Below are 25,611 nucleotides of genomic sequence, written 5' to 3' on the forward strand. Positions count from 1 at the left end.
TGATCGCTTTGGTCAAGTTGTGGGTTTTGTTTTAGCTGACACTGATGCCGCAATGTTTCATCCAGGATAGCTGTATTGGCTCAGCTCTCTTGGGATCTATGAAGCATATGCCAGCCAAAGGAGTTCTTCTGCCACCTTCTGTGCGTAATTAGCTAAACTGAAAAAAACCCACCCTAGTCATCTGTGAGCATAGTTGTACCTGTATTAGGATTTTTATTATCATAATTACTTAATGAGGGGTGGAGGCAGACATTATATATTTCACACGTTTAGGTGACATACCTTACCTGGCAATTCTTTGTATTGTCAAATTAATCTAAATTTTGGCCTAAACGGAGTGGGAGGCAGATTCACTTAAATTGAAACAAATAACAAGAATGGTCTCAGCCACATTGTATTTTTTTAGTTCAGCCTTGGCATGTCAGAATATAACTGGTCCTAAATGCTGCCTACAACTGTAAAAGGGGTGGGGTGGAAAGGAAAAAAACCACCACATTTCTTAGTATCAAAGAAATTAAAAACATTTAAAGGTTTTTGTTTGTTTATTTAAACCAGTTTACCTACGTTTTACCAAAATTTTATAACTTATTTGAATAGAAAAATTGCTCTGAGAGCCAACACTACATTTCTGCTAGGCAGCACTGCTGAAATAGCTGTGCCTATGTAAATCTAGTGGCAGACACTTTTCCTTGGATTGTTGAAATTTCCTGTGTTGTTAGCCTGGTGTAGCTATTGTAGATGAATAAAACTCGGGATGGGCAAATGCTCCTACATTTCTCTTCCCTCCTTCAGTTATATCTTCTTCATCTATCTTTTCATATATTGTTTTATGTTTATTTATAGTTCTCTTTATTCTTAATCATTATCTTGACATGTTACCAAGCTTTTGGTCAATCAGAAATCAACATATAGCACCATGTGTCAGTGGGAATATTGTGTGTGAGACCCCTTAAATGTATTAAAATCATTTCCTGAGAGGAATGTTGTAGCTCAACAAAATTGTCTCATTCAATAGATAGTTAAAAGTCAGATTGGGAGGCATTTGTGGGAGAAAGGTGTTTATCGGCTCCCTATGTGAAATGGTCTAATGCTGTGGTTTTCAGTATTTTTCTATTTGGGGAACTTTCAGTATTTTTTGGTGGACCGTTTTATAGTTAATTTAGTTCTATTGATAATAGACATGCTCTGATAAGTTGATCCAGTTACTGGTTGTTGTTCTGGTACCTCTGATGTTCATTGGAGACTTCAGGTGAAGTGTTTCAGTGAAGTTTTGGTGACTTGGCAACCCAAGACAGCTCAGTCCATCACCCAGCGAGGCCTGGAAGGCAGGAATACAGATCCAGGAGGGACAGGATATAGGATCATTGCAACCAGCAGTTTGATTGTCTTTGGCTTCTGTCAAATAGCTGCCAAAAACTGCAATTTGACAGAAAAAACTTTAAAGTGGCATTAATACCAAAACCAGCATTTCTGTAACTTTGCTGTCAAAAGTTACTACTTGACTGGGAGTCTTGTCTTAATTTTATCTTTTTACAGTCCAATTTAGCATGTACTACAAATGACTAAGTATTTGAGGTAGCATGCTTATTTTCAGACTATAGGACAATTTAATTTGTTTTCTATTGACATATTTCAATAAGTTTATTTAAATATGAAAAAAAAATGGTGAGGACTGACTTTCTTCTTACCTTCTGACATGTTTTAACTTCTGTTGCTTATGTTCCTAAATTACATGAGCAAAGCTGTCAGGAACTGTTAATGTTGTTTGTCTGCTTTTAAAGCGTATTGACATAAATTAGCATAGCACTTTGCTAAACTACAGAAATAATTGTTATATTTTAAAAGATGCTAAAATTTGACATAAGATGAATGGCTAGAATGCTGTTGGAAAAGAAAAAAATATTTAATGTCAATACAAATTACTATATTGAGAATTCACTTAACAGTGGCATTGCTTCGCAAGGCTGTGCTTCCAGTTTCTTCAGAGACTGGGTGAAAGACAATTGAAAATTTTTATTCTGTTCAGTGAAGGAGTGTGAATGACAAACCGTAACCTTGTTCGTATGTTTTTCATCGATACGCAATCTTCAATCATATTGTTTGTACCTGTTATAGATCCTGGCTCTGCTGAACGCACAGCACAAAAAAGGAAATTTCCCAGCCCTCCACATTCCTCTAATGGCCACTCACCACAAGATGCATCAACAAGTCCTATAAAAAAGAAAAAGAAACCTGGTCTATTGAACAGTAATAATAAAGAGCAGGTAAGAGAAGTCATGGTATTGTTATGCTAGAATATGAAACAATGAAGGATGTAAAGCCAGCTGATCAGGAGCTCTCTCTTTAGAAAGCTCCATTTCTGTATTCTGAGAAGAGGATGCAATTTTTGATTGCAGTGCGTGTAGGAGGTGGCATTATAAGTTGGATTTGAATGTTCTTTTATTTTTGTTGTACATGTTTGAGAAAGACCACCTGTGTCCTGTTTTTTGATTTCATAAAGCTAATAAGATATATAACCAGTAAGTGCAATTTTGAACAAAAGGATTATGAAGGAATATAATAACAATACAGCAATAATAGCTGTTATTAATTAAAACCATAAAAAGGAAATAAATGTTCAGTGGCGTGATATCCTAGATTAAGATCTCATAATGTCAAGCAAAGTCCCTCATCTGCTTTCAGTCCTACTGACAATTATTAACAGAAGTCCAGCTCCTTCCTTGGTCCTCTGCAGATTCCTTCCCCTTCCTTTAAATTGCTGGGCAGTGTACGCTCCTACCAAAGTAGTTAAATCAAAGGGTAACACTGATAGTACTTTTCAGTATTCATGCTTGAAACTTTATTTTCAGTGTCTTCTGAGTACTGAATTTATAGCATTTGTTGTAGTTCTTAGAAGAACTTGACTCCATAAGACTCTGACAATTTCTGATTCATTGTATGATGCAAGAATTATATGAAGTGTATTGAATAGCAAATGCTGCAAAGCACCTGCATCATCTTAGAGGAGACTACATGAAACCAGTCTTTAGCCTTACTGAAAGTATCTCTCATCTAATTTAATAATGACACGCCTGTGTATTTCTCAAAGTGCTTTTGTGTGTCAATGTTTTTTGCCAGGGTTATATAAACACAGGATTAAGTTCTGAGGGTTTAAAGCACTTTTTTCCCGGTGTAACAGCATCCACATTAAATATTATACTGGTACAATTGCACAGGTTAAGAAAGAAAATTAAATTTCTAATCACTGCAGTTGTCCTAGAACAAGGACTGTCAATAAATCAGGCCTTGCCAGAGGGCAGTCTTACAGTGTCAAGCATATTTTATTTAAGGATAATTGGGAGGTCTAGTAATATCATGTGTAGGCATACTTGCACTAGTTTAATGTGGCCAGTTTGGCTGTTACTGAGTTTCAGTGCAGGCTGTATAAATTCCTCTACATCCTGGACTTTTACTGGGGAGATGTTGCCTCACTGAAGTCTGAGCTTCTAACTGTGCAGTGTAGAGATAATTTTCCAAACAGTGGGATTGAATCTTAGGGTATTAGTTTCCACATTTTATTCATGCATTTAAAAATATATGTGAAAACACAATCACAGTTGTTGATCTTGGTACATTCCCCTCGGTAAATCCTTTTCTGTTTTCCAGGTATCTCAGACCTGAAATATTACACGATAGAATAAAGTTGTATATCTAATGAAGAAAAGCAATCAGACTTGCTTATTTTGCTGTATTTATTACAAGTTAGCAAGAAAATATCATCTGTTTAGTTTTGTTTAGCTATTACAAGTTGTTTCTAATTTAGTGTTGTCTTGCATGTCAAATATGAAATGGGCATGCCTGAAGATGATTGTTTCTAGAGTAGGTGTAAAACTCTGCTCTACATGGTAGCAGAAGTTCTTAAAGATTGTTTTGCTGCTGAACAGATGTCAGCTAAGCATACAGTTACTTGTTTTGCTCTCAGGTTAAGTTTCAAGTAGAATGTAGCTGATGGCTGTGGTTCTGATTAGCTGATAAATCCATTTTGAGGTATGACAACACCACTGGAAACCTCCAACTTAATATTCTACATTACGAAGTGTTTTGTGATATTTGAGTATTTCAAGATACCATTACTAAAATTATAGTTGCATGAAGCTTTGTATTACATATTGTGGATGCAGTAACAGACCTTCAGAATGGTGCCAACAGGTATTTGAAGTGTTGAAATAAGGGCAAAGAATTATGGAATTGTAGAATGTAGCTAAGACAGGTTAAAAATCAGGAACTTCTGACACTCATTAATCAGTTACAATGTAATGGAAGTTGTCAGCTTGTTTACTACTAATTGAAACTAAATATAAATAGGAATCTTTTTCTCCCCAAAACAACACAAAGTACTGTTGTTTTTTCTTCAGTTTTCTATGTCATTCTATGGTCTTAATAACTTTAATAAAGACTTTAAAACAAGCTACCAGTTATTTGAGCTGTGAAACGGTTGAGAAAACAAAGGTTTTCTTTCATAACTGTTAAAATTTAAACTCTTAAAACATTTTACTCTGATTAGAACAAGTGAAAAGGTCCTTTGATGCAATTGAATCATTCATTTCCAGTACTTCAGTTATGTTATTTGTGTCTTTTTTGAGTCTTGGAACCTTTTTTTTTTTTTTTGTTCTTAAACTTGACTTAGGCAAAACAAGGTGCTGGATGTCTAAAAGATATAAGCATGCTTGAACAGAAAATTAATTCCTCTCATGCTCTAGCAAAAATGGACTTCTCTTCAGTTTGGATGTTATGAGCTGATTTCTGTGGGATAGTTTCACAGGTTTTATATTCGTCTTAAAGCAGTATCTTTGATTGTTAGGAAGTTACTGTGGATATACTGCTTATACCCACTTCAAAGTCAGAATATGTATTACGTTCTGGTAATTTCCTTTATCTGCAGTTGAGGAAATGCCCCATAGCTGCATCTCCATGTATACGCTATTGAGACTTTTGGTCTGTCAGCTGTGGTGCATACAGCTGCAAACAAAACACATTCCTGCACTGTAAATGGCAACTTTCCATTCTTCATTCTGGGTTTCCGTATGCCTTTGTATCTGTTTGAATGATCGTAGTAGTAATACATTTGAAATGTGGTTAAAGCCTTATGCTGTCCCTCTTATTCCACAGGGTCTCATAGAACCTTCCTTCTGAAAGTCTTGTCATGTTATATGATTATTTAATCATATACAGAGCGTACAGAAAATAACACTTTGCTCATTTCCGTGGTGGGAACAAAGTATCTTTTTAGTAGCTGTAGCATCTGTAGAACAGAGAATGAAAAGAACCAGAACCGATAGAAATTCAAGTGAAATTTTAGGTAGCAGAATGCTTTGGGAGGGAATGTTTGTGGGTAACATCCTTTCTTTGCCTAAAATATTATAAAATGCTAGATAATCGCAGATTATATCTTCTCTGGTGTATATTTTGAGATATAATATCTTCAGCTGGGTTGTCACTTCTGTATTATGTAATTAGAGGACCATCTAATTGAAGGTCCTCTATTAATACAAATAATTAGGCCTTGTCCTTTGTAACTTTAGAAATCTAGAAATATCACGGTTCAAGCTGGCATGCTGGTCATTTCTGGTGACATTAATTTATGTCCCGTGTGACTAATTTTGTACAGGATGCTGCAAAGGTGTGGAACATGTATATAGTTGCACTGTTCGATGAGTCATGTGGGCATGTGACAGCGCAAGGGTCTAAAAACTTGCAGTTGTGTAAATGGTATGGGATGCATGCGAAATTACCCAAGAACCAAACAAAATGGTTCTGTAAACTACAAGCAGCCATTTGGATGGTTAGAAGTAATCTCATAAGGAAATGGTTTTGCATCAAACAAAAAAATCACAGTAAATAAACTACCTAAAACTCGATTGTTTCCCTCCATGCCCTCCTCAGCAAACCACCCCTATAATTAACACCAAACAGAAAACTTAAGTTTCCTTGTGATTAATAAATAGAATGTAGTTTTCCAATAAATGTTAACAGTTTTTCAAAGCTGATGTAACAAACCTTACGTATCTGGGAACCCATTTTAGCCATCCCAGGCTCTTCGCTTCTTGTGTTTTGGCATGAGCTATGTCATCTTTGAGCTGTCTGGGACTCAAGTGGAAGACTAGTTCACGCAGTTTACAAAGTTAACTGTTAACTGTGTTCTAGTGCAGGCAAACCAGTGGAGACTGAGTCTTAAATTCTTGATATCCATTTAAATGGTGGATTAAATCTCTCCCTGTGTTCCTGCTCCCATAGCAGAAGTGGCTGTTCAGGATGTGAATTTGCTCTTTTGTCATCCTACTCTACAGTTTGCCTTATTAGTCAAAATCAGCACTGCCTTGCTTCATTGTACGAAGTTGTGAACTGCTGCAGCTTAGAACAGATTTGCATGGTGTTCAACTTCTTGTCTCAGGACTAACTTCTTCAGTTGTCCCAGGTTTAGCCACCACTAAATATCTCAGTATTTAGCTTGCACAGCCCCATGGAATCCTGAGTTTGGAGAACCCCATAGCTTCTATAGCAATACTTCTTTCTTGAAGATAAAAGTGTTTACTGACTTTTGTTGTATTCCATGTCTTGCACTTATTTTCAGTCTTGAGTGTAAACTGGCATTTGACACCTGAATAAGAACTAAAACTCTTTGTGATTTAGTGCAATGAGTAAGATACTGTGCTACTGTGCTTGCATAAATGTTAATAAAACTCTGTAAACTGCTGTTTGCTTATATATTATGAATATTATTATTTGAAAAAATGCAAATTTGTTTTGAAACCAAACCTGTTTTTCTTGCCTACATTTCAGTCAGAACTAAGACATGGTCCGTTTTACTATATGAAGCAGCCACTCACCACAGACCCTGTTGATGTTGTACCACAGGATGGACGGAATGATTTCTATTGCTGGGTTTGTCATCGGGAAGGCCAAGTCCTCTGCTGTGAACTCTGTCCTCGGGTTTATCATGCTAAGTGTCTGAAACTGACAGCGGAACCAGAGGGGGATTGGTTTTGCCCAGAATGTGAGGTTAGTTTGATATAAGGAGTGGATTTCTTGTTTGTGAGATGTAAGCAGCTTTTTTTGCATTCTGAAATGTTTATGGTTTATTCCTATATTTCGTCTTGGTAAAGGTGCCAGAAAAGTCTGTATAGAAGAGGAGGCATTTGTTGGTGCTTCACCACTTTTTCTGTGTGTACCTGGGTTGTGTTTGCCTTCTTACCACGAGTCTTAAATTTCCTTTGTGTTTCCATCTCTAGAGAAGGCACCATTTCAAAGAGTGATCTCTTCATCAGGCATTTCTAATTATGAAAACATTCTGCAGGTTTGACTAGTTTAACTTGTGCTTCTTCTAGTGGGCTGATCAGCTCTGCAGCAGTGCAGAAAAAAATTGCACTGCATGGTCTACCTAAACAAGTGGGTATTTTATGACTATTTTTTTCTGCAGGGCTGAGGAAGAATTTAATCATTCCTCTCCAATGATTCCTGAGAAGAGAATATTTAGCATTGAAGTATCTTTAATGAAAGCAAAGTGGTTTATTGCATGTTTTGCTTTGATCACTTACTGTATTAGAGCCCAGGTGACCTTCTCACTCATTCACATTGCTGTGAACCTGCATTGTATTTGGGAATTCTATGTATTCACACATTCAGTTTGCGTGATTTTGAAGATGATGGATAATTTCTGATCTTTTCCCTTTTTTTAATTTCTTTTTTTTAACATAACCAGAACAAAACCCAAGTAAATGGGTCATCAGAAATGTTTTGTTTCTTGTAAGAGTTATTATTTTCCATTTCAATGCTAGAGTATTTCAGCGTAGAAGAATTTACCTAGAAATGTTTGCTAATGAAATATTTTTTTAATCTTAACTTTTAGAAAATCACAGTCGCAGAATGCATAGAAACACAGAGTAAAGCTATGACAATGCTCACCATTGAACAGCTATCATATTTACTGAAGTTTGCACTACAGAAAATGAAACAGCCAGGGGTAAGGAAAATTCTTTTTTTTGATGCTTGGATCATATATTTGTCATAATCCTGAGTTTTGCTTCCTTTTGTGGATTATGAACGTAGTTTATTTTATCAGATTCTATGTGACAGCTTCTATGCTGTCTGCCACCTGTCTAGTACAGACAGATCATTTTAGGCTGTATATACTGTTTTGGAGTGCATTTAAAATGTAGTTCCTTGATGTAACTTCTGGACGTAGTTTCAGTAGGTGTAGTGAAAATATAATGCGGCTTTCCAGTGGGATGTGGTGATTTCTCACTCACCGAAAGTGGCCAATGCTGTTTCTGAGATAAAAGGGGAATGAGGAGACATGATCTCTTACCAATACAGTTCTGTGGGCAGGAACCCCAGGCACAGACACTGTTACGTTATTGATTATACCTGTTGAAAACCTGGCTTCCATCTGTTAGTAGAAATTGTTCTTACCACAAAAGTTAGTTGTATCATATACTTCTAAAACACTGAAGAAATTTTCCTCAGCATGGTGAAAACCTATGCCATTAATGCTCATGCAGTATGAGGTGCTGTTCTATGAATTTTTATCATGGAGGTAAAATTGGTTTTCTTCCAACTTGCACCTATCTCCATATGTCTGTCTGGGACTCACTTTTCAAAATCACCATGCCTCAAAGTTTCAGCTATTCCAGTTACTCATTCTTGCTTCTAAATTTTAACAATTCTGGTCAGTTATTCTTCACCATGCAAGCATTACCTAGTTTTCACACGTGTGAAGAAAACAGTTAATCAAAATATGATGTGATGAATTACCAAGGGTTGTCTTAACTTCTGTTGCCTTCTTGTTTCTGTACAGAAGTTAGAGCAGGGAAAGTGTCTCTGCCTGCACTGTTATAGTAAAATATGTTGGGAAAAAATGGATGTGCAGAATCATAGGCTCTCTGCAACTCTGTATCTTTCTAAGTATTTTAGCAGAACAATAGTGGCAATTTCTGGGAAGGTTACTCTTAAATCCTGGCAGATTTTGGCTCTTGGAATTGTTTTACTCTGGAGTGGTAAATACTATCCTCTTAGAAGGAGCCATTAGAAGCTTTAAGTGCTGCTTTTCAGAAGCAAAGTGTCAGTGTTCGCTTATATTGAATTCAAAAAGAGTTTTGAAAATGTGCTTAAAAAGTTAATGTTTAATGAATGCTATTGAGATATTTTGCCCTTTACGCATTTTACTAATAACCTGTTGTTTTGATTGTATTTGAAGAATTGCAGTCCCTCCACATTAGCACATAAAATGTAGAGTCCTACTGATTTTGAATGTGTTTGCAAGTACCAAGCCACCATTGTTTTGAAAGTTATGATTCTAATGAGAGTCTGAAAAAGACGAGTCTAGTGAATCGGAAATAATTTATTGTCTTTATTCTGCTAAAAGCTGTCCATTGAGCCTCACCCAACATTCCCCACAAAAAAAACCCTACTGTAAATAATAACAGTACATTTTACAAAACTCCTAACTTTTGCAAATCACTACTTCCAGCTTATGAAAAATCAGATAAATGAGACCTTTTACTTCCTTTTGTTCTGCCATTATTTATTACTTCACAAAATTTTATAAGTACCTTTAAAGAATTTTCTCTGACATCACAGCCGGAAGTAGTATTAGAAAAGGAATGAGTATTGTGTCATTGCTAAAACTGTTAAGTGTTAATAAGCAGTGTGATATATTTATTTTTTTTTCCTAACAGACAGAGCCATTTCAAAAGCCAGTTTCACTGGATCAACACCCAGATTATGCAGAATACATCTTTCATCCAATGGACCTTTGTACATTAGAGAAGGTTTGTATGAGGCCAAGGGAAGAAGGTTCCTTGAGTTTGATTGCTGTCATTAAGATTTCTGGAGTGTTTGATGGAAAGGGGAGAGATGTTGCTTGAAATAATTGACATGCTGCTTTTTTATTTTTTTTTGTTATTATAAATATCACTTCAGTTATAGCATTAAAACAATCATATGTCAATGGAACAAGTCCAGTGTTTTGTCTGAGCCAGTAACAAATGCTCAGGAAAAACAGTATGAAAGAGACAAGCTTACACTGTTGACTTCCTCCTATATAAATTCATCTAATTCCAGGAATGATCCTGTGGGGAGACTTCATTAACCAGAGTTTGCATTTGATCATCATACTTTAAGCTCTTAAGGGATCACTGGTCCATTAATGTGGGACCATTTTAGTGTATATCCAGGGGTCATTCCAGACTCTGTTACTGATCATTCAACAAATACTGTAACCTCCACTGTACCTGAGGTGTGGAAGAACAAAGAAACAGTCAAGAGATGGATAATGGGACTTTCATTCTCAGTTCGATAATAATTTAAAAGTTTCAAATAATGAAGAAGTTCTCAGTTCTCTGCTGCTTAACGAAGACTGAAGCATTGCAGAGCTTTGTTCTGCTAGGGCCTGGTGGAGGGACAGCAAGTTTTCATTCTCCCCGTCCTTACAGGGCAGGTTGATGTCTTTGTGGTATAAAGATGTAGCATCCACGTGACTGATTTTATTTAATTGAATTACATTACCCAGTGGGTAGACTGGAATATCAAATGTACTGTCTTATGTACTATGACCAATACTTTTTTTCTGGGTCTTGTATAAATTTAAAAATAAAAATACTGTGGAGCAATTATATGTCAGTAGAAGAAATCAAGGACTCAATTTTCTGAAGAGACGTGGAATGGAACACTGTTTCAGGAAATGAATACTTTTTTTGGAAATGTTGAAGATGCTGATCTAAATAATTCATTATTTAAAGTTAATTTAGACAGTTCATACATTTTCAGGGCAGAAGTGAGTCAGAAGACACTCTGAATTTGACAGATTCTTAAGTATTTAGGATCATAATTCTTACAGTAAATACAGTCAATTTTATTGATTGTATGACTGATAGAAAACAATGTTCAAGAAGAAGCTGTGACTTTTTACTTGTTTCTGTTTCCTGATACATTCTTCATTTTTTTTCTTTACAGAATGTTAAAAAGAAAATGTACGGTTGCACTGAAGCATTTTTGGCTGATGCCAAATGGATTTTGCACAACTGCATTATTTACAATGGGGGTGAGCATTAATGTGTACTTATGTCCTAAAATATGAAACTTTGAAATAGTTAAAGTCATAGAGCAATCTGTAGACTTCTAGTTGGCAAACGCTGAAACCATCTTCCTGTTGATGACCATAGTGCCTAAACACAGTTGTTTTTTTTTAACAACTGTCATACATAAAACTGTAGGACCAAATACAACCTGTGCTCATTCCACTTTAAAAAAAAAATAATTCACATAAGTTAGAATCATAGAATAGCTTGGGTTAGAAGGGACCTTAAAGATCATAGGGTTCCAGCCCCCATCACCTGGTTCAAACCCTCATGTTACTCTAGCAGGTTGCATTGTGCAACACTTTATAGGAGACCTAATTGAGGAGATGGTACAGCATGTCCCACACTGAAAGAGTGTATCAGTGGTGAGCAGGCTGCAGTAGGCTTCAAAAGGGGACATGTAGAGATTGCTACCATGTTGTGTTGAGAAGAAAAGTGCCTACCTTCTGCTTTTGCAGGCAGGTAGTTTTAACATATGTGTTTTACGTCGCCTCTTTAGATGTTCTCTTTTGTCTTTAATGTTAACTTTTAAATGCAAAAACTGTTGATTTTATCATATTTCTAGCATAACAATTTTATTGGTTAAAGCATTTTATTGTTTCCTCAGGAAATCACAAATTGACACAAACAGCAAAAGTCATCATCAAAATCTGTGAGCATGAGGTATTTGTGCCCTGATTAACTTAATTGTTCTGTATTTTTAAAGTGTTACATTCCATGTATTCATGAGTGAAATAATATGTGTTTTCTAGGGTGTGTATTGCATAACTATAATTTTTGTAGGCTTTCTTATATTTAGATATGCATATCCATGGCCTACAGAATGATTTTTGGTAAGGGTATTGCTAATATGTCTTCCATTAGGATATTCATTATCTATAATTAAGACGCAGGGTGGGAAGAGAAGAAAGTGGACATAGGGATTCTGCATAGAGACACCTATCTTCTAAATGAGTATTTGGAGTTGGAAAAATAGACCCATATCTTCTGATTCATATATGCATTTTTGGTATTCTTTTGCTGTAACAATATGGTATACCTCTGAATAAATGCAAAAATGTCTGCATGCATTCTTAACTGATCGTTTGCACTGATTTGTTTTTCAGTGGCAATCCATAATGTTTAGTATCACAAAAACTTGCTATTCTAAATTTAATGTATTTGAACACTATTTCATTGATACAAATTATCTGATGATCTGACCCTTAGTATTTATGGAATTGCTTTCTCCATCCACAAGTTGACACAGCAATATCAATGATTCACATAAATTCTGAGAATTTATCAATTCTTAACAGAACAAATTACATGTGTAACCGAGCCTCATACTTTAACTAGTTTATATAATATGAGCATAAGGAATAAAATATTTCATTTTTGGTTCTGCATAAATTATGAAATTAAATGCCCAGTTGAGGTTATATTTTTGCCACTAGGAGAAATTATGATAAATAATTCTTTATCACTAGAATAAATACAACATGAAAGAAAGGATATATTTTTTTTTGACTGGGGTAGATGACAGTAGCATACAGTTTGATGAAGGATGTAAAAATGTGTCTGGTTTATTAAATGGAATGCATGCGTTACAGGGGTAGAAAAAGATGGGTGTCTATCAAAACAGTGTTGATTTCAGAGCAAGTAAATGTTGATTTATGACCACAAATTCGTGGGGAAATGATGCTGGCAAACTAGGCAGACTAACATAATAATACTGATCACACTTTGGACTGTGTGTAAGCTCTCCAATAACTGTTTTTCTTTTCAGATGAATGAAATTGAAGTATGTCCGGAATGTTATTTAGCTGCTTGCCAAAAACGAGATAATTGGTTTTGTGAGCCTTGTGTAAGTTAAGGATTATGGTAGTCTAGCTAATACATTAAACTAGCCTTTCTGATTTGACTGTTGCTTGTTATCCCTGCATTGTTTTAAATATGGTGGTTACTGAGTCAAGGAAGGCTGCTGTAGTTTACCAAGTAGCTTGTGCTTGCTCATTGTGCTCTTTGTGGAGTCAGGCTATCTCAAGATATTTAGCTGTAAGGCTGCATGCTTTCACAAAAGGATTGGTTCCATCAGAAATAATTGTAAAGAGTGTCAGCAAGCAGATGGCAATTTTTCTGACCTCAAGTATAAGATCTGCTCCTTGAGTCATCTGTGCTTGCGTGCAGTACTTGCACTCAGAGTAAAATTTCTGAAATGTGAATGTCTGTTTCTGCAGGTGTGGATCTGAGAATTTAGACTTGATTTTTCTCTCATGGACTATTAATAGGTTGTTTTCTGTTTGTGTTTAATGCTGCACCAAACTTGGGAAGACTTCTGAAGATTCTTAAGTAGAAGTGTATAATCCATCAAGTCCTCTCTCAGACTTAAGTGAAAATTAAAGAATTTGAAAGATTGGTCCTATTCTAACTTTTGTTATGCTACCTATTTATAGGGGACTAATAAAACAGAAATTAATAAAAAAGCACAATTATGATGCGTTTGAGATACTTAGTTTTATGTGTTTTGTTTTTTTTTTTAAATTATTTTGTTCTCTCAGGATTTATTATATATAGATCAAGTATATAGTTAAATGGAATCTTGTATTGTCCAGTGCCTTGTGCATATTGGGTCTTCATCGAACCTAAGTAATACATACAATTAAAAAAAATAATGTTGTTTATCAGATGTGAAGGTAATACCACTTGTGTCTTCTTACTGTGTATTTTGCCTCTTCCTCTAGAGCAATCCCCACCCTTTGGTCTGGGCTAAACTCAAGGGCTTTCCATTCTGGCCTGCTAAAGCACTGAGGGATAAAGATGGGCAAGTTGATGCCCGTTTCTTTGGCCAACATGACAGGTGGGAATTTAACCAAAGAATGTCTTTGGCTGTACTTAGGGAATTTGTGTTGTAATTTTATGCTCTGAGTTTTTGGATCTTGTCTTTTGAACCTTGACAATAATAAACTGTATAATATTGTAGCATATACAGTTCTAGTTTCTTACATGACGTCCGTAGAATATAAGTCATATGTTTGTAAGATTAATACATTAATAATCTCAGTCAATATGCAAGTTAATTCCTGTGTCTGGTTTTGTGCTGCAGAGACCTGTAGTTCTTAAGGGTGGAAGAGGCCAATAAAGTTGTTTATGTTGTTTAAACACTATGGGGAAAAAACACACAACTGTAGATTTAAAAAATATAGAAAATACAATGTGTTGAAGACGCCAGTTTTGCTCTGAAAGGAGTTAAGTTTTCTGTACTCGTGAACCCTCTGCTTTGCCTAAGTGGAGAAAGCCATGGTGAATGGAAGTTGATTTATCATGAATTGAAAATATAAAACTATACAGTTATAAAAACATGTACTGTAAAAAAAAAAGTATAGGGCCATGAAAGGATTAAGTGAAAGCTCCTGGTATTTTAGTGTCTTGGAAGGCACGGTTTTAGAGTCTGCCTCGTTTCATGATAAGTAAAATCAGTCCAATACTAGTTGATGGAACTTTTCCTGGCATTGAGGAGTTTGGTCACCCTGACATGGCTTGTAAAATAGAATATTAAGGTTTTAAGAATGTGTTTGTGAAGTCTTTTTCTCCTAACCTGCTTTTTGTGTTTCTCTACTAACTATGACGGATGGAAAGACTGTTTAGTAATGGTTGTCTTAGTTACATAGACTGTTCTTATTAGGAATATTTTGTCCTATTTGACCAGTGTTTATTCATGTTTTAGGTGTTAATGGGTAGAGTAAAATAAACTAGTGATAATCTAAGACATGCAATTTACTTACCAAAACTAAGCACTGAACTATTAAAAGAAGAAGGTAGCGATGGTCCTTTGAAATGATCTGAGGTATGCATATCTTTATGATTAGGCTAAAATAAACTAGTATGTGCACAAAAGTTGCCAGTGCCAATCCACAGTGTGAAATGTAGTTACATTATCTTTTATTTTTCTGTTTTATATGTAGGGCCTGGGTTCCAATAAATAATTGCTACCTCATGTCTAAAGAAATTCCTTTTTCTGTGAAAAAGACTAAAAGCATCTTCAATAGTGCAATGCAAGAAATGGAGGTTTATGTTGATAACATTCGTAGAAAATTTGGAGTATTTAATTACGCACCTTTCCGGACACCATATACTCCCAACAATCAATACCAAATGTTATTAGACCCTGCAAACCCAACTGCTGGAACTGCAAAGACAGACAAACAAGAGAAAATCAAACTGAACTTTGATATGACAGCATCGCCCAAGATTCTAATGAGCAAGTCTATGCTGAGCAGTAGCACTGGTCGTAGGATTTCATTGACAGATATGCCACGGTCACCAATGAGTACAAACTCATCAGTTCACACTGGATCTGATGTTGAACAGGACGCGGAGAAAAAAGCAACTTCCAGTCATTTTAGTGCCAGTGAGGAATCCATGGACTTTATTGAGAAAAATACAGGTAAAAAAAAAAAAGAGGGGGGTACAGGACTTTGCATTTCGTTAATGCCTTATTTTTATTCCATGTACTTTTTAAAGACAGACTGTATTATGACTCATTTTATGAAGAGATTTTAGAAAAAAAGATGGGTTTAACTTGCAGCATCACAGATAAGAAATTACAGTCCTTTCTATCCCACTGAGAAGGAATAAATAACCTTGAAAAGTGACCAAACCCCTTCAGTTTATATAGCAGGTATAGTTGTAATTATTAAAATGAATGGAGAGTGGAAGTAAATACAAAAAGAGTTAGAATTATCATGATTAGGAGGTATTGTATTTAAAATTTGATAGGCTGTGAGCTTAATTTATAAGTGTTCCTGAGTAGCTAAAATATGATAAAACTACAGTTCCATAAACAGAATGGATAAAGAGAAAAAGGAGTGTAGGATACAAAATTTGGACTTCTCAGAATTATATGTAGTCAAAGACCAAATGCTATCTAATTTTTATCACACTCAAGCAAACTACTTTGTATTAGGTTTTTTTCATTCATAAAGAAAGTTCATCACTATCTGAAAAAAATGATGCAGTATGTTAACTAATGTGAGTGGTTTAAAACTCTGATTTTGGTGAAAGGATGTCTTTGTGTAGAAAACTACATCAATATGTTCTGTTGCAGTTTTTAGGTAAAATGCTGTTATTTATTTATTGATTATGATCTTATCCTTTCTAGCCAATAAAGGCTAGGCTGTGAAGCTACCTTTGGGTACAAAAGTGTCTTGTGATACGATCCTGTCCATCTTAAAGTGATGACAAAGTAACTGTATGAATTTAAATGTATGAAAATAATTGGATTTTTCAGTAGGGTAACATGTCAAAAGGAATAATTAAATTTTACATAAATTATCAGGTATATATGTATGTACAGCTTTTATATATATAAGGTGTAGCTAACAGCTACCATTTTGTGTCCAAAGTACAGAGCTTTTATTATACCACATTATTATTCCTTTATAGTAGTGGAGGTAATAATGGAAAATCAGATTAAAGCTGTTTTGTCAGATAAAGGTAAAAGAAGGTGACAGATGTTATTGTATTACTGTGGATTCTTGATTATCATAGCAATTCTGGGGAATTTTTCTAACTTTTCCTCAGGCCTTACTATCATCTATCCTAGTGCATAGAAATGCTATATTTGATTTAACAGCAGTTAAACCAGAATATTCAGTTTCCCCCCTGGGATTTCTACTTACATATTGTTACAAATACTAACTTTTGTAATATTTACTATATGTATAAACTTAGCTATCCTGTTACTGGAATCTGCATGTTTCAATCAAATGTAAATGAAATCACTTGTTTGCTGTTAAAAATATTTCAAGTAGTATGACTGCGTATCTTTAGAGAGGAACATTTTTATTTGGATGTCTCTGTTGTGTATTTTGGGTGGTGTGTAGAAAATAACTTGGAACCAGTTACTGAAACAGCAGAAATTGCTACTGTTTAGGAATCTGAAAATAGATAGACAATCCTGGATGTACTGGGGAAGAAAAAGTGTCCGGTAGTGAGTTTATGATGACATTTTCAGAGCATTAAGTAGAGATGTAACAAACAGAAATTAGTCTCTTGCTGACAGAAATTAGTTCTTTTTATTTAGGTAATGGCCTGCAGATGCTTCCATTCCTAGGCTATTTGGTTCTTTCCAGAAGTGTGGTTTTGAAACATTATTTCATGGAGATTTTAAAGCTCAGAACATAGGATTTTGCTTAAAATCTGAATGAATTACATTATAATATTCTGTTACCTTATTGGAGACGTTTGGTTGCTGATCTCCAGCTGTACTGGTTAAACTTACTACGGTTTGTACTTTTAATTCTCTGTTAATGTAGCTAGAAAATGGCGTAAGTGGGTTTTGTATGTTTACTTACCTACATGAATTAAAATAGATGGCAATTTAGAGTGTCAGAATTTGTTAACATCTAAAATAACCAAATATTGAAAGCTAGAATCTTTGTGTCACTGCAAACACAGTGGTTTTTGAGGGTAAGCACACATTTGGCCCAACTGTATAGCTGCAATAAAATATTTTCCTTACAATTTCTTTCTTTGTTAAACTAAAATTAAAGGGATAGTTGTAACTTAGAATGGAGGTATAAGACACTGTTGAAAAGATTAAACAAAAATCCTTTCCCTGCTTGTGTAGGTTTAAAAGCTGTTTTGTCACAGTGAATATGGCTTTATAGTGATTATTTTTAAATCTGTCTTTATTAATTTTGTACTTTTTCAGCTTCTCCAGCAGCAACAAGAACAGGTCAAGCAGGGAGTTTGTCAGGCAGCCCCAAACCTTTCTCTCCTCAAGCGTCAACGCCAATTTCTGCTAAGCAAGAAAGAACTTCCACTCCAGGAAGCATTCTGAATCTTAATCTTGGTTAGTCTTGACCTTTGAAAATCTAATACTCTTACAGCTGAATAAATTACAGTGGTGTCAGTGCAACATAATATGAACAAACTTGCTTGTATGTGGCTTTGAATGAGCTAAGGGCTTTAAATGAGGCACATGCGTAATTATTGTTTCATCAAATAGGCTGTTTTTTTTTTTTATAAATTAAAATTCCTGTTATTGTTTCTTCTTGTTGATGAAAGGAAGTAGTTAAAGGATGATTTTTTTTTTTTAAGCTGAATTGTACAAACCAATGTTTTTAAACAGTAGGTAAGTTTCTAAAGGTTGTAATTACATGAACGTTGCTGCTTTTCACCCCGCAGTCTCTCAAGTGAATTGCTGGCAAGGTTTTCTTGTGGTGTTTAGGATTTAGGATTTACTAGGGCTTCTCTCTTGCTGACTTCACATCACCTCCTCACTGACCATCCCTCTCTAGGGAGATAGATGGATGAAAGGAATTAGCAGATGTCTTGAAACTCCCTAGAAGTAAATTTTGGGATTCTGGAATTTTGAAAGATGAAGTAGGTAAGTACCAAGTTGGTAAAATAGTTCTGAAAGCCAAACAGATGTAAATCAGTTTCCTCAGTCATGCTTTGTTCCTGTGACTATTCTGATTCAGTTCTGGCTACTTCTTAGCTTCACACAATATTATATGGAGAAACAGGATTTTGCCCCTTAGGTGTTATCCGAATACTTCCAGAAGGCTTGAGCTCAAATGTTGAATTCATGTTTTCAGTGAGTTACAGATATTCCAATTCTGGATCCAAGCTCAAAGTCTATTTTTCAGTGTGTTAATCTATCTGTGTGGACATAACCTTAGAATTAATTCCTTCTGCTGCACTGCAGCTGTTTGTTGTCGTATCTGAGGTGGCAATGTGTTTGTAAAAATGTTAAGAAATATGTAGCCCTGTGGTAGTTTGAGACACAGATGGGCGACATGAGCTGGAGCATAGAATATTTTGAGTAAGTAGCGTGGATCAGAAAATCCAGTGTTATGGTCCCTGAGCAATACCACAAAAGAACAGCCAGTATGCTTTCAAGTAGAATATCAGTTATTTTTTCAGTTTTAGGGGAGTTTCCTTTGCTGAATATACTCTTTGGTGCTAGGAATGAAAATGGCAGCCCTTCTTAATTTAATAGTGTCAGCTGTGCTAGACTTAGATTAATCTGTGAATCCTATGGATTTTAGATCTGGCTTATTTGTGTCTCATTGTCATACATAATATGAACAGGGTTCCTCTCTGAAAAGAACAAAAGTAAAAGTCCAGAAAGCAAAGGCACTTATGTACCTTGAGCAGAGTACTAGGAGGACTCTGTGATTGTCCTCCAATTCAACAATAAGGAAGGGAAAGTTAACAGAAATGAGCAGACAGGCTAAATGGAAAAATGGAGGTGTGAATGACCCACCTATGCACAGGTTGCTTGGGGAAAATATATATTCCAGATAGTATAGGACCTGTCCTTGTATAAAAGAGGTTGAAAAGATATAGCAACAAGTTTGACCCAGTAAGGAGAGAAGATTTTCAGATCGGTAATGAGAAAAAGTAAAGACTTTGGAGATGAGCACTTGCAGATTTCTCCACAGTTAGCTTGTCTGCCCTTTGTTCTGTTTTCTTTTTACTAATGCTTTGACATTAATGAGGCAGATTGGAAATCCAGATCTTCTCAGTGAGACCTCCTTGTAGGTTACATAGGGGTTATGTAGAGATTGTGAGACTTCTTTCATATATTAAGATATAGGGTTCCCTGGGGAGGTATTATAGTGTCTTGTCTTCATCTTTCCCCCTTCTCCATTTTTTCTTCTGTTTGTATCCTGTCACGTAGTTAACTAAGGCTATGAAGGCCTTCAATCAAATTCTATACTAAGGGTGATAGAACCATTACTGCTATGGAATTAGTGTGGATTCGGTGATGTAGTTAGCACCTGGTTTAGTAAGCGTTTCAAATACAAGGAAAAAATTTTTCAAAAGTACTTAAGTGACGTAGAACCTTCATTTCTATTTGCAAAATTTACACTGCACTGAAAATGATAGAGTTTGTATTATGTTTAGTGTCTTCCAGTATGAATATGTGACTTGAAGAGTGTGAGATTTGGTATTACTTTTAGGACCATTTCACTGTGACTAGAAAGGATGATTAAGTGTTATTTAGACTGAATTTGTGTACGCTATAATGCATATACTTTATAAGCCAGGATGATCCGAATTATAACCTGTATATTTGGCTTGTGGGATTGCACCACACAAGTTGCTGCCTCTCTCCAGGAAGAGATGAGGAACCGTTATTTTAGCAGTAAACAAAAACTGCATGAATACTTGAATGTTTCCTTCTGTACCTGCTCTAGCTGTAAGAGAGGTTCTGTTTGCAATCTGATAGGAGATAGAGTGGCCAGGCCTGATTGAGACAACTCTACTGCTGAAGTTGAGTCATTATGTATTATGGCTTTAAAATTTTAGATGTGGAATATACCTTGATGTTAAGTTCCAAACTTGTAAAGAATGTCTGGTCAGAGGAATCATTGGCTTAGCCCTTCATATTTATTTCACTTTTCTCAGAGTTGTACATCAACAAAAAATGTCTTATAAATACATGTGGTGAGGTTTTTTTTTTCCTTAAGTAAATCAAGGCAATACTGTGACATCTTTAACTGCTGTGGAATGAGACTCTAAATGAAGCACAAACACACATTGTGCCAGTGTTGCCTTTTGTCTTCTCCATGGCCCCTGTCCTTTTCCAGTATATGGCACCAGCCCTTTTCATCCTACCATGAGCCAGTTCAGGGAGCTAAACTGGCCAGATGTAATTCTTTTCTCCATTCCTTCCCCCGTCTTCATGTCCCCTTCCTCTTCCTCCAAACAAGCAACTAACTCCAGACTGGCTTAGTGCCCTGAACGCTAATGGAGTGTCAGCAGTGTTGGCAAGGGGTAAAGGACAGGACTATGGAGCAGAAATACAACCTCTGAAATTGAAAAATTAAAGCAAAAATGTGTAACTTGGTTGCTAAGACAGTTTTAGCTTTAGCACTGTAGTCTGTACTCTTTGCAGACAGATCTGTATGTTTCAGAGTGAAAAATTTTCTACATGCATAGGAGAACTCAAGAGAAGATTTTGCTGACATACATTGAAAAACTATTATTTTAAGTTTATTAATCTGTCTAGTGTAACGATCCACACTTATGTTTCTATTCTCATGATTTATTGTTTGAATTTTAAATGGTGACTATAAGGATTTTTATTAATATTTAATTTTATTAGTGAAAAAATTACTACTAGTAGTAAATAACAGCAGTACCTTACTAGAAGTACTGTCAGCCAGCTTACAGACCTGAACGATGATTTTTTGATAATTTCACATTGATGAAGAAAATGTCCATGTAATTCATGCATGCCTTTTGCCTGTGAAATATGTAGCATCAGAGAGGAATAATCCGTTGTTTGTAGTAAAGTCATTTTATAATTATTATTTAGCCCATAATTATAAAACTAGTGAAATATGTTTCAGATTGTCTCTGCATTGTTACCCAGTAAAATATGTTTTATCTGGATAGCGATCTTTCTTTCTTTTTGTAAAATATTTTTTCTTAGTTCCTTTTTCTTTTTCTAGATCGTAGCAAAGCTGAGATGGATCTGAAAGAGTTGAGTGAGTCAGTCCAACAGCAGACCACTCCTGTGCAACTCATTTCACCAAAACGACAGATACGTAGTAGGTTCCAGCTTAATCTTGACAAGACAATAGAGAGTTGTAAAGCACAACTTGGTAAGTATATCTCAAGAAAACAATGGACATCTGAAGGATACACTTGAGGAAATGTTGATTGGAATTTAAAAGTTTTCAAATAGTAAAACCTTAAATATTTTATGCATTAACACAAGAGTAGAGGATATTTGAACTCTTTAGGCAAGTAGAGTGCACTGACTAGTTTAATTTAAAATACAGTGAGGCCTGATGTTTCAAATTTTTGTCAAAAAGCTTTCATCTTTTAATCTGCTTTTGTACCAGGCTGATGTAGATACTATGACAGAATTATAGTCTCGCTATTTGCTTTGTAAATTGAGTTCAAGAACTACATAACTTATGTCAGTTGCACAAATGAGTATATCCAGTCACATAGGAGCTGAATGCTGTTAAAAACATTAGTGTTGTCTAGCACTTAATTAAGACTTTTTAATCACTGGAAAAAATTACAGATTCTCCTTGCAAAACTTACACAGTCTAAAATTGATTCTGCAAACATGCATGCAAGTAACTTTAATCAGGTCAATAACATCACTGATTTTAAGGTGGTTTCTTGTGGATAAAAAGAATTCCTCTTTGTATTTGCCAGCTGGTCCTAAATTGAACAAAAGAGCTTGCAGGTAGTGGAAAAAAAGCAGTGAAAGGAATGTACTGAATGAAATAAAAGTATCAATTGCAATATGTGGAAGGTAATTCTTATACATTCTGGTATTGAGATAGGGCACTAAGGGAAGTGTTTATAGCTTAAGGACTGATGGTTAAGATAATAGTATGTATATGCTTTGTTCCAGTATATAGAGTATATTTTTTTGTAATGTCAGTCAGTCTGATGTCAGCATGGAATGTACTTTCCTCCCCACAATTAGGAATAAATGAAATATCTGAAGCTGTTTATACTGCAGTAGAACACAGTGACTCTGAAGATTCTGAAAAATCCGACACCAGTGACAGTGAATATAGTGATGAGGATCAGAAATCAAAGAATGATCAAGAAGATGGAGAGGACAAGGAAGGTACGAGAAGTGACAAAGAATCATTGAGCTTGAAAAAAAAACCTAAGCCCCCAGCACAGAATGAAGACAAGGAGGAACTTAAAAGCACAAGTCCGGAGGTGGAGAAAACAGATGACCTGGTCAAAGAAAAAGCAATTACAGACAATGAAAAAGAATTTTCTGAAAAGGGAAAAAGTTTACAGCATCCTGCAAAAGAAAAACTGAAAGGTAAAGATGAAACGGACTCTCCAACTGTGCACCTAGGACTGGACTCCGATTCTGAGAGTGAACTTGTCATCGATCTAGGAGATGATCATTGTGGCCGTGAAGGAAGGAAAACTAAGAAAGAATCTAAAGAAACTCCCCCTAAACATGATGGTAGGATGAAATTCTTTCCTTCCTTTTTCTCTTCTGTGCTATAGGGCTGTTATCGAAGCCAGAGCTGTTAGCTTTATTTTGGCATTAAGATGTTAAAAATATCTGTACTAAAACAGTGTTTTGAGTGATTTTTCATTCTTTTTAACTACGAAAGAAGTTTTCAGCCCCCATTGTAGTTTCTGTTTTAAATAAGATATGTTTCATTGAGTTTTCTTTCATCAACAAAAAACTATGAATATCCATGATATTTGTTCTGTCTCAAATTTAGAATTTATTTTGCAATTTTTATGACTTTCAGTTGAATCTTTACATTTCCATGGATCTCCCAAAATAGCAGGTATAGAAGAAGTTGGACCTTACCGTACAAATTGCATAACATCCCATTGAAATCAACAAAAATGCTCTCAGTAATAATCAAAAGAACAGCTAAATCACATGATTTGTCCTGGAGATTGCTTTCCCCTTTTAACAACACAAAGAAACACTATCTCAATTAATGAGAAAAAAACTGGGATGATGGATCTAAGTGGTAGCCCAGAAACATCCTAACAAATGCTTACACCTCACATACCTTCCAAAGGAGCTCAGGCTGGTTTTCTGGGTTTTGTACTTTCTGATTTGTTTGGCTTAATGGCTAGCGCTTCTGAATTGCTGCCAGCTTCAAGTAGACTGAAATGAGTTTACTCGTAGAATATCAATTACCTTTGGAGAAAAATAATTAAAAGTAGACTGGAAGACTGACATGAATTGTATATGTTGGTGAAAAGCTGGCATTACATTTTATGTTTGTTTAGTTGTAGGTAAAACTCCACCTTCCTCCAGTGCAAGCACCCAGCCTCTACCAGAAACTCCAGTACTTACCCGCTCTGCATCCCAGACTCCACCAGCTGGTGTAACAGCAACTACTAGTGCTTCTTCTACTGTTAGTGCTCCATCTGCAGCCACTGGAAGCCCTGTGAAAAAGCAGAGGCCTTTGCTGCCTAAGGAAACTGCCCCTGCTGTGCAGCGTGTAGTGTGGAATTCTTCAAATAAATTTCAGACATCTTCTCAGAAATGGCACATGCAGAAGGTGCAGAGACAGCAGCAACAGCAGCAGAGCCAGCAGTCTCAGTCACAGCAACCTCAGTCCTCTCAAGGGACAAGATATCAGACAAGACAAGCAGTTAAAGGTATACACTTTCTAACTCAATGTGCCTGTGATGCCATAATTCCCCAGTAATGATCTCAGTGCTCCAAGGCTGCCCAACCAGGAGTTCTTCCATATAAACAAAATCTCAAAGTGTGGTTCTACTCTGATAAGTGACTTTAAAATACAAGAACATACTCACGATACCTGCTCTTTCTGGTGTGTATTTAGAGTCATGTCTCCTTATTTTAATGACAAAAAGTTTGTGTGTGTATCTGTATAAGTATTTTTGCCATTCTTAGCCATCACAGATTTGGGAGAGCGAACTGAATTATTTTCTGGATTATATGATAAAACCACTAACTCTATTCCACTTGCATGATTACCACTATCACCTCAATATCTACAAACTGAATCCAGTTTTGTCTGACAAGAAGCTGATCTGTACAGTTTTTCATAGAGTGTAATTTGATAACAGTGAAATTACCCAGGCTACATGTGTCTTTGAAATCCCTATTGCTTAACTCTTAACAAGACTTTGATGCTAGTTTACTGAGCAAACAGCCATGGCAGTTTAGAATTTTTTCATAACTGTTTTCTTAGCAGCCCTTTGCCAGAGGTTTTACTAGTAGTAGGCACATGGTAATAGAAGTCCATGTTTCTATTGCTTCACTTGACAGAACAGCAACTTTATGCAAATGTAGTTTTATTTGTAATTTCAAGTTAATAAACTGAACTATTTCCTGTGAGTAGATGTTCTCCATTCTGCTAACAGTGCTGGCAAGCCAGTAATTTCAAACAGAAGAGAAGTTTAGGTAACGTGTCACATACAAACGTTAACCAGCGGCACGTTTCTCTGGTACCGAACTGCTATTCTGACTGTCATTTAAGAAGTGTTGAAGAAGCTGTATCTTTCTATTTGTAGGCTGCACAAATTTGATACAGAAATACTCAGTGAGAAAAATAAATGTGAAACTTGAAGAAGTGTTATTTTTAATAGAGTCATACTTTAATATGAGAGCTTAATAATATGGAATGAACTTTAAATGTTCAGCCTATGAGTTTGTCTTATCAATATGTTTCCTACTGAGTGCATCATAACTATGTTCCACCTTAAATATTATGTGCTAGAAATATATAAAATGAAAACTATAAAATATATAGATTTCTTGTATACTGAATTGGCATAAACAAAAATATAGTACACACAGATAACTTGAATAACTTTTTTATTTCAGTAATTCCTGTTTTGAGGATAGTGGCAATGAAGACATCTTTTGTAATGTGAATCATTTAAAATAGATTGAAAAGTATTTAAGTCAGGTAAATCATTAGGGATTAAAAGGTCTTTGCATTTAGCTTTGTACTCTCATTTTTTTAATTACCCGTTGCTTAAGATTATTTGAAATGTTGACCAA

The 25,611-nt window shown here is 35.5% G+C and overlaps 1 protein-coding gene across 10 annotated transcripts in view; it reads left to right on the forward strand.

Moving 5' to 3' along the window:
* Positions 1 to 25,611, forward strand: part of ZMYND8 (zinc finger MYND-type containing 8) — a 76,513-nt gene that overhangs the window by 40,250 nt on the left and 10,652 nt on the right. For 7 of the 10 annotated variants that reach the window (XM_074604659.1, XM_074604658.1, XM_074604665.1 and 4 more), the window contains 13 exons: positions 2,116 to 2,264; positions 6,820 to 7,038; positions 7,886 to 7,999; positions 9,714 to 9,806; positions 10,990 to 11,077; positions 11,722 to 11,777; positions 12,883 to 12,960; positions 13,838 to 13,953; positions 15,059 to 15,540; positions 17,809 to 17,949; positions 21,566 to 21,718; positions 22,564 to 23,067; positions 23,862 to 24,236. In XM_074604659.1, the coding sequence (XP_074460760.1) occupies positions 2,116 to 2,264; positions 6,820 to 7,038; positions 7,886 to 7,999; positions 9,714 to 9,806; positions 10,990 to 11,077; positions 11,722 to 11,777; positions 12,883 to 12,960; positions 13,838 to 13,953; positions 15,059 to 15,540; positions 17,809 to 17,949; positions 21,566 to 21,718; positions 22,564 to 23,067; positions 23,862 to 24,236 (2,568 nt within the window). The remainder of the gene's footprint in view (positions 1 to 2,115; positions 2,265 to 6,819; positions 7,039 to 7,885; positions 8,000 to 9,713; positions 9,807 to 10,989; positions 11,078 to 11,721; positions 11,778 to 12,882; positions 12,961 to 13,837; positions 13,954 to 15,058; positions 15,541 to 17,808; positions 17,950 to 21,565; positions 21,719 to 22,563; positions 23,068 to 23,861; positions 24,237 to 25,611) is intronic. The other 3 variants (XM_074604666.1, XM_074604668.1, XM_074604667.1) reach the window with 1 other exon arrangement.

The sequence above is a fragment of the Larus michahellis genome, chromosome 12 (genome assembly GCF_964199755.1).
Source record: "Larus michahellis chromosome 12, bLarMic1.1, whole genome shotgun sequence".
Taxonomy (NCBI): domain Eukaryota; kingdom Metazoa; phylum Chordata; class Aves; order Charadriiformes; family Laridae; genus Larus; species Larus michahellis.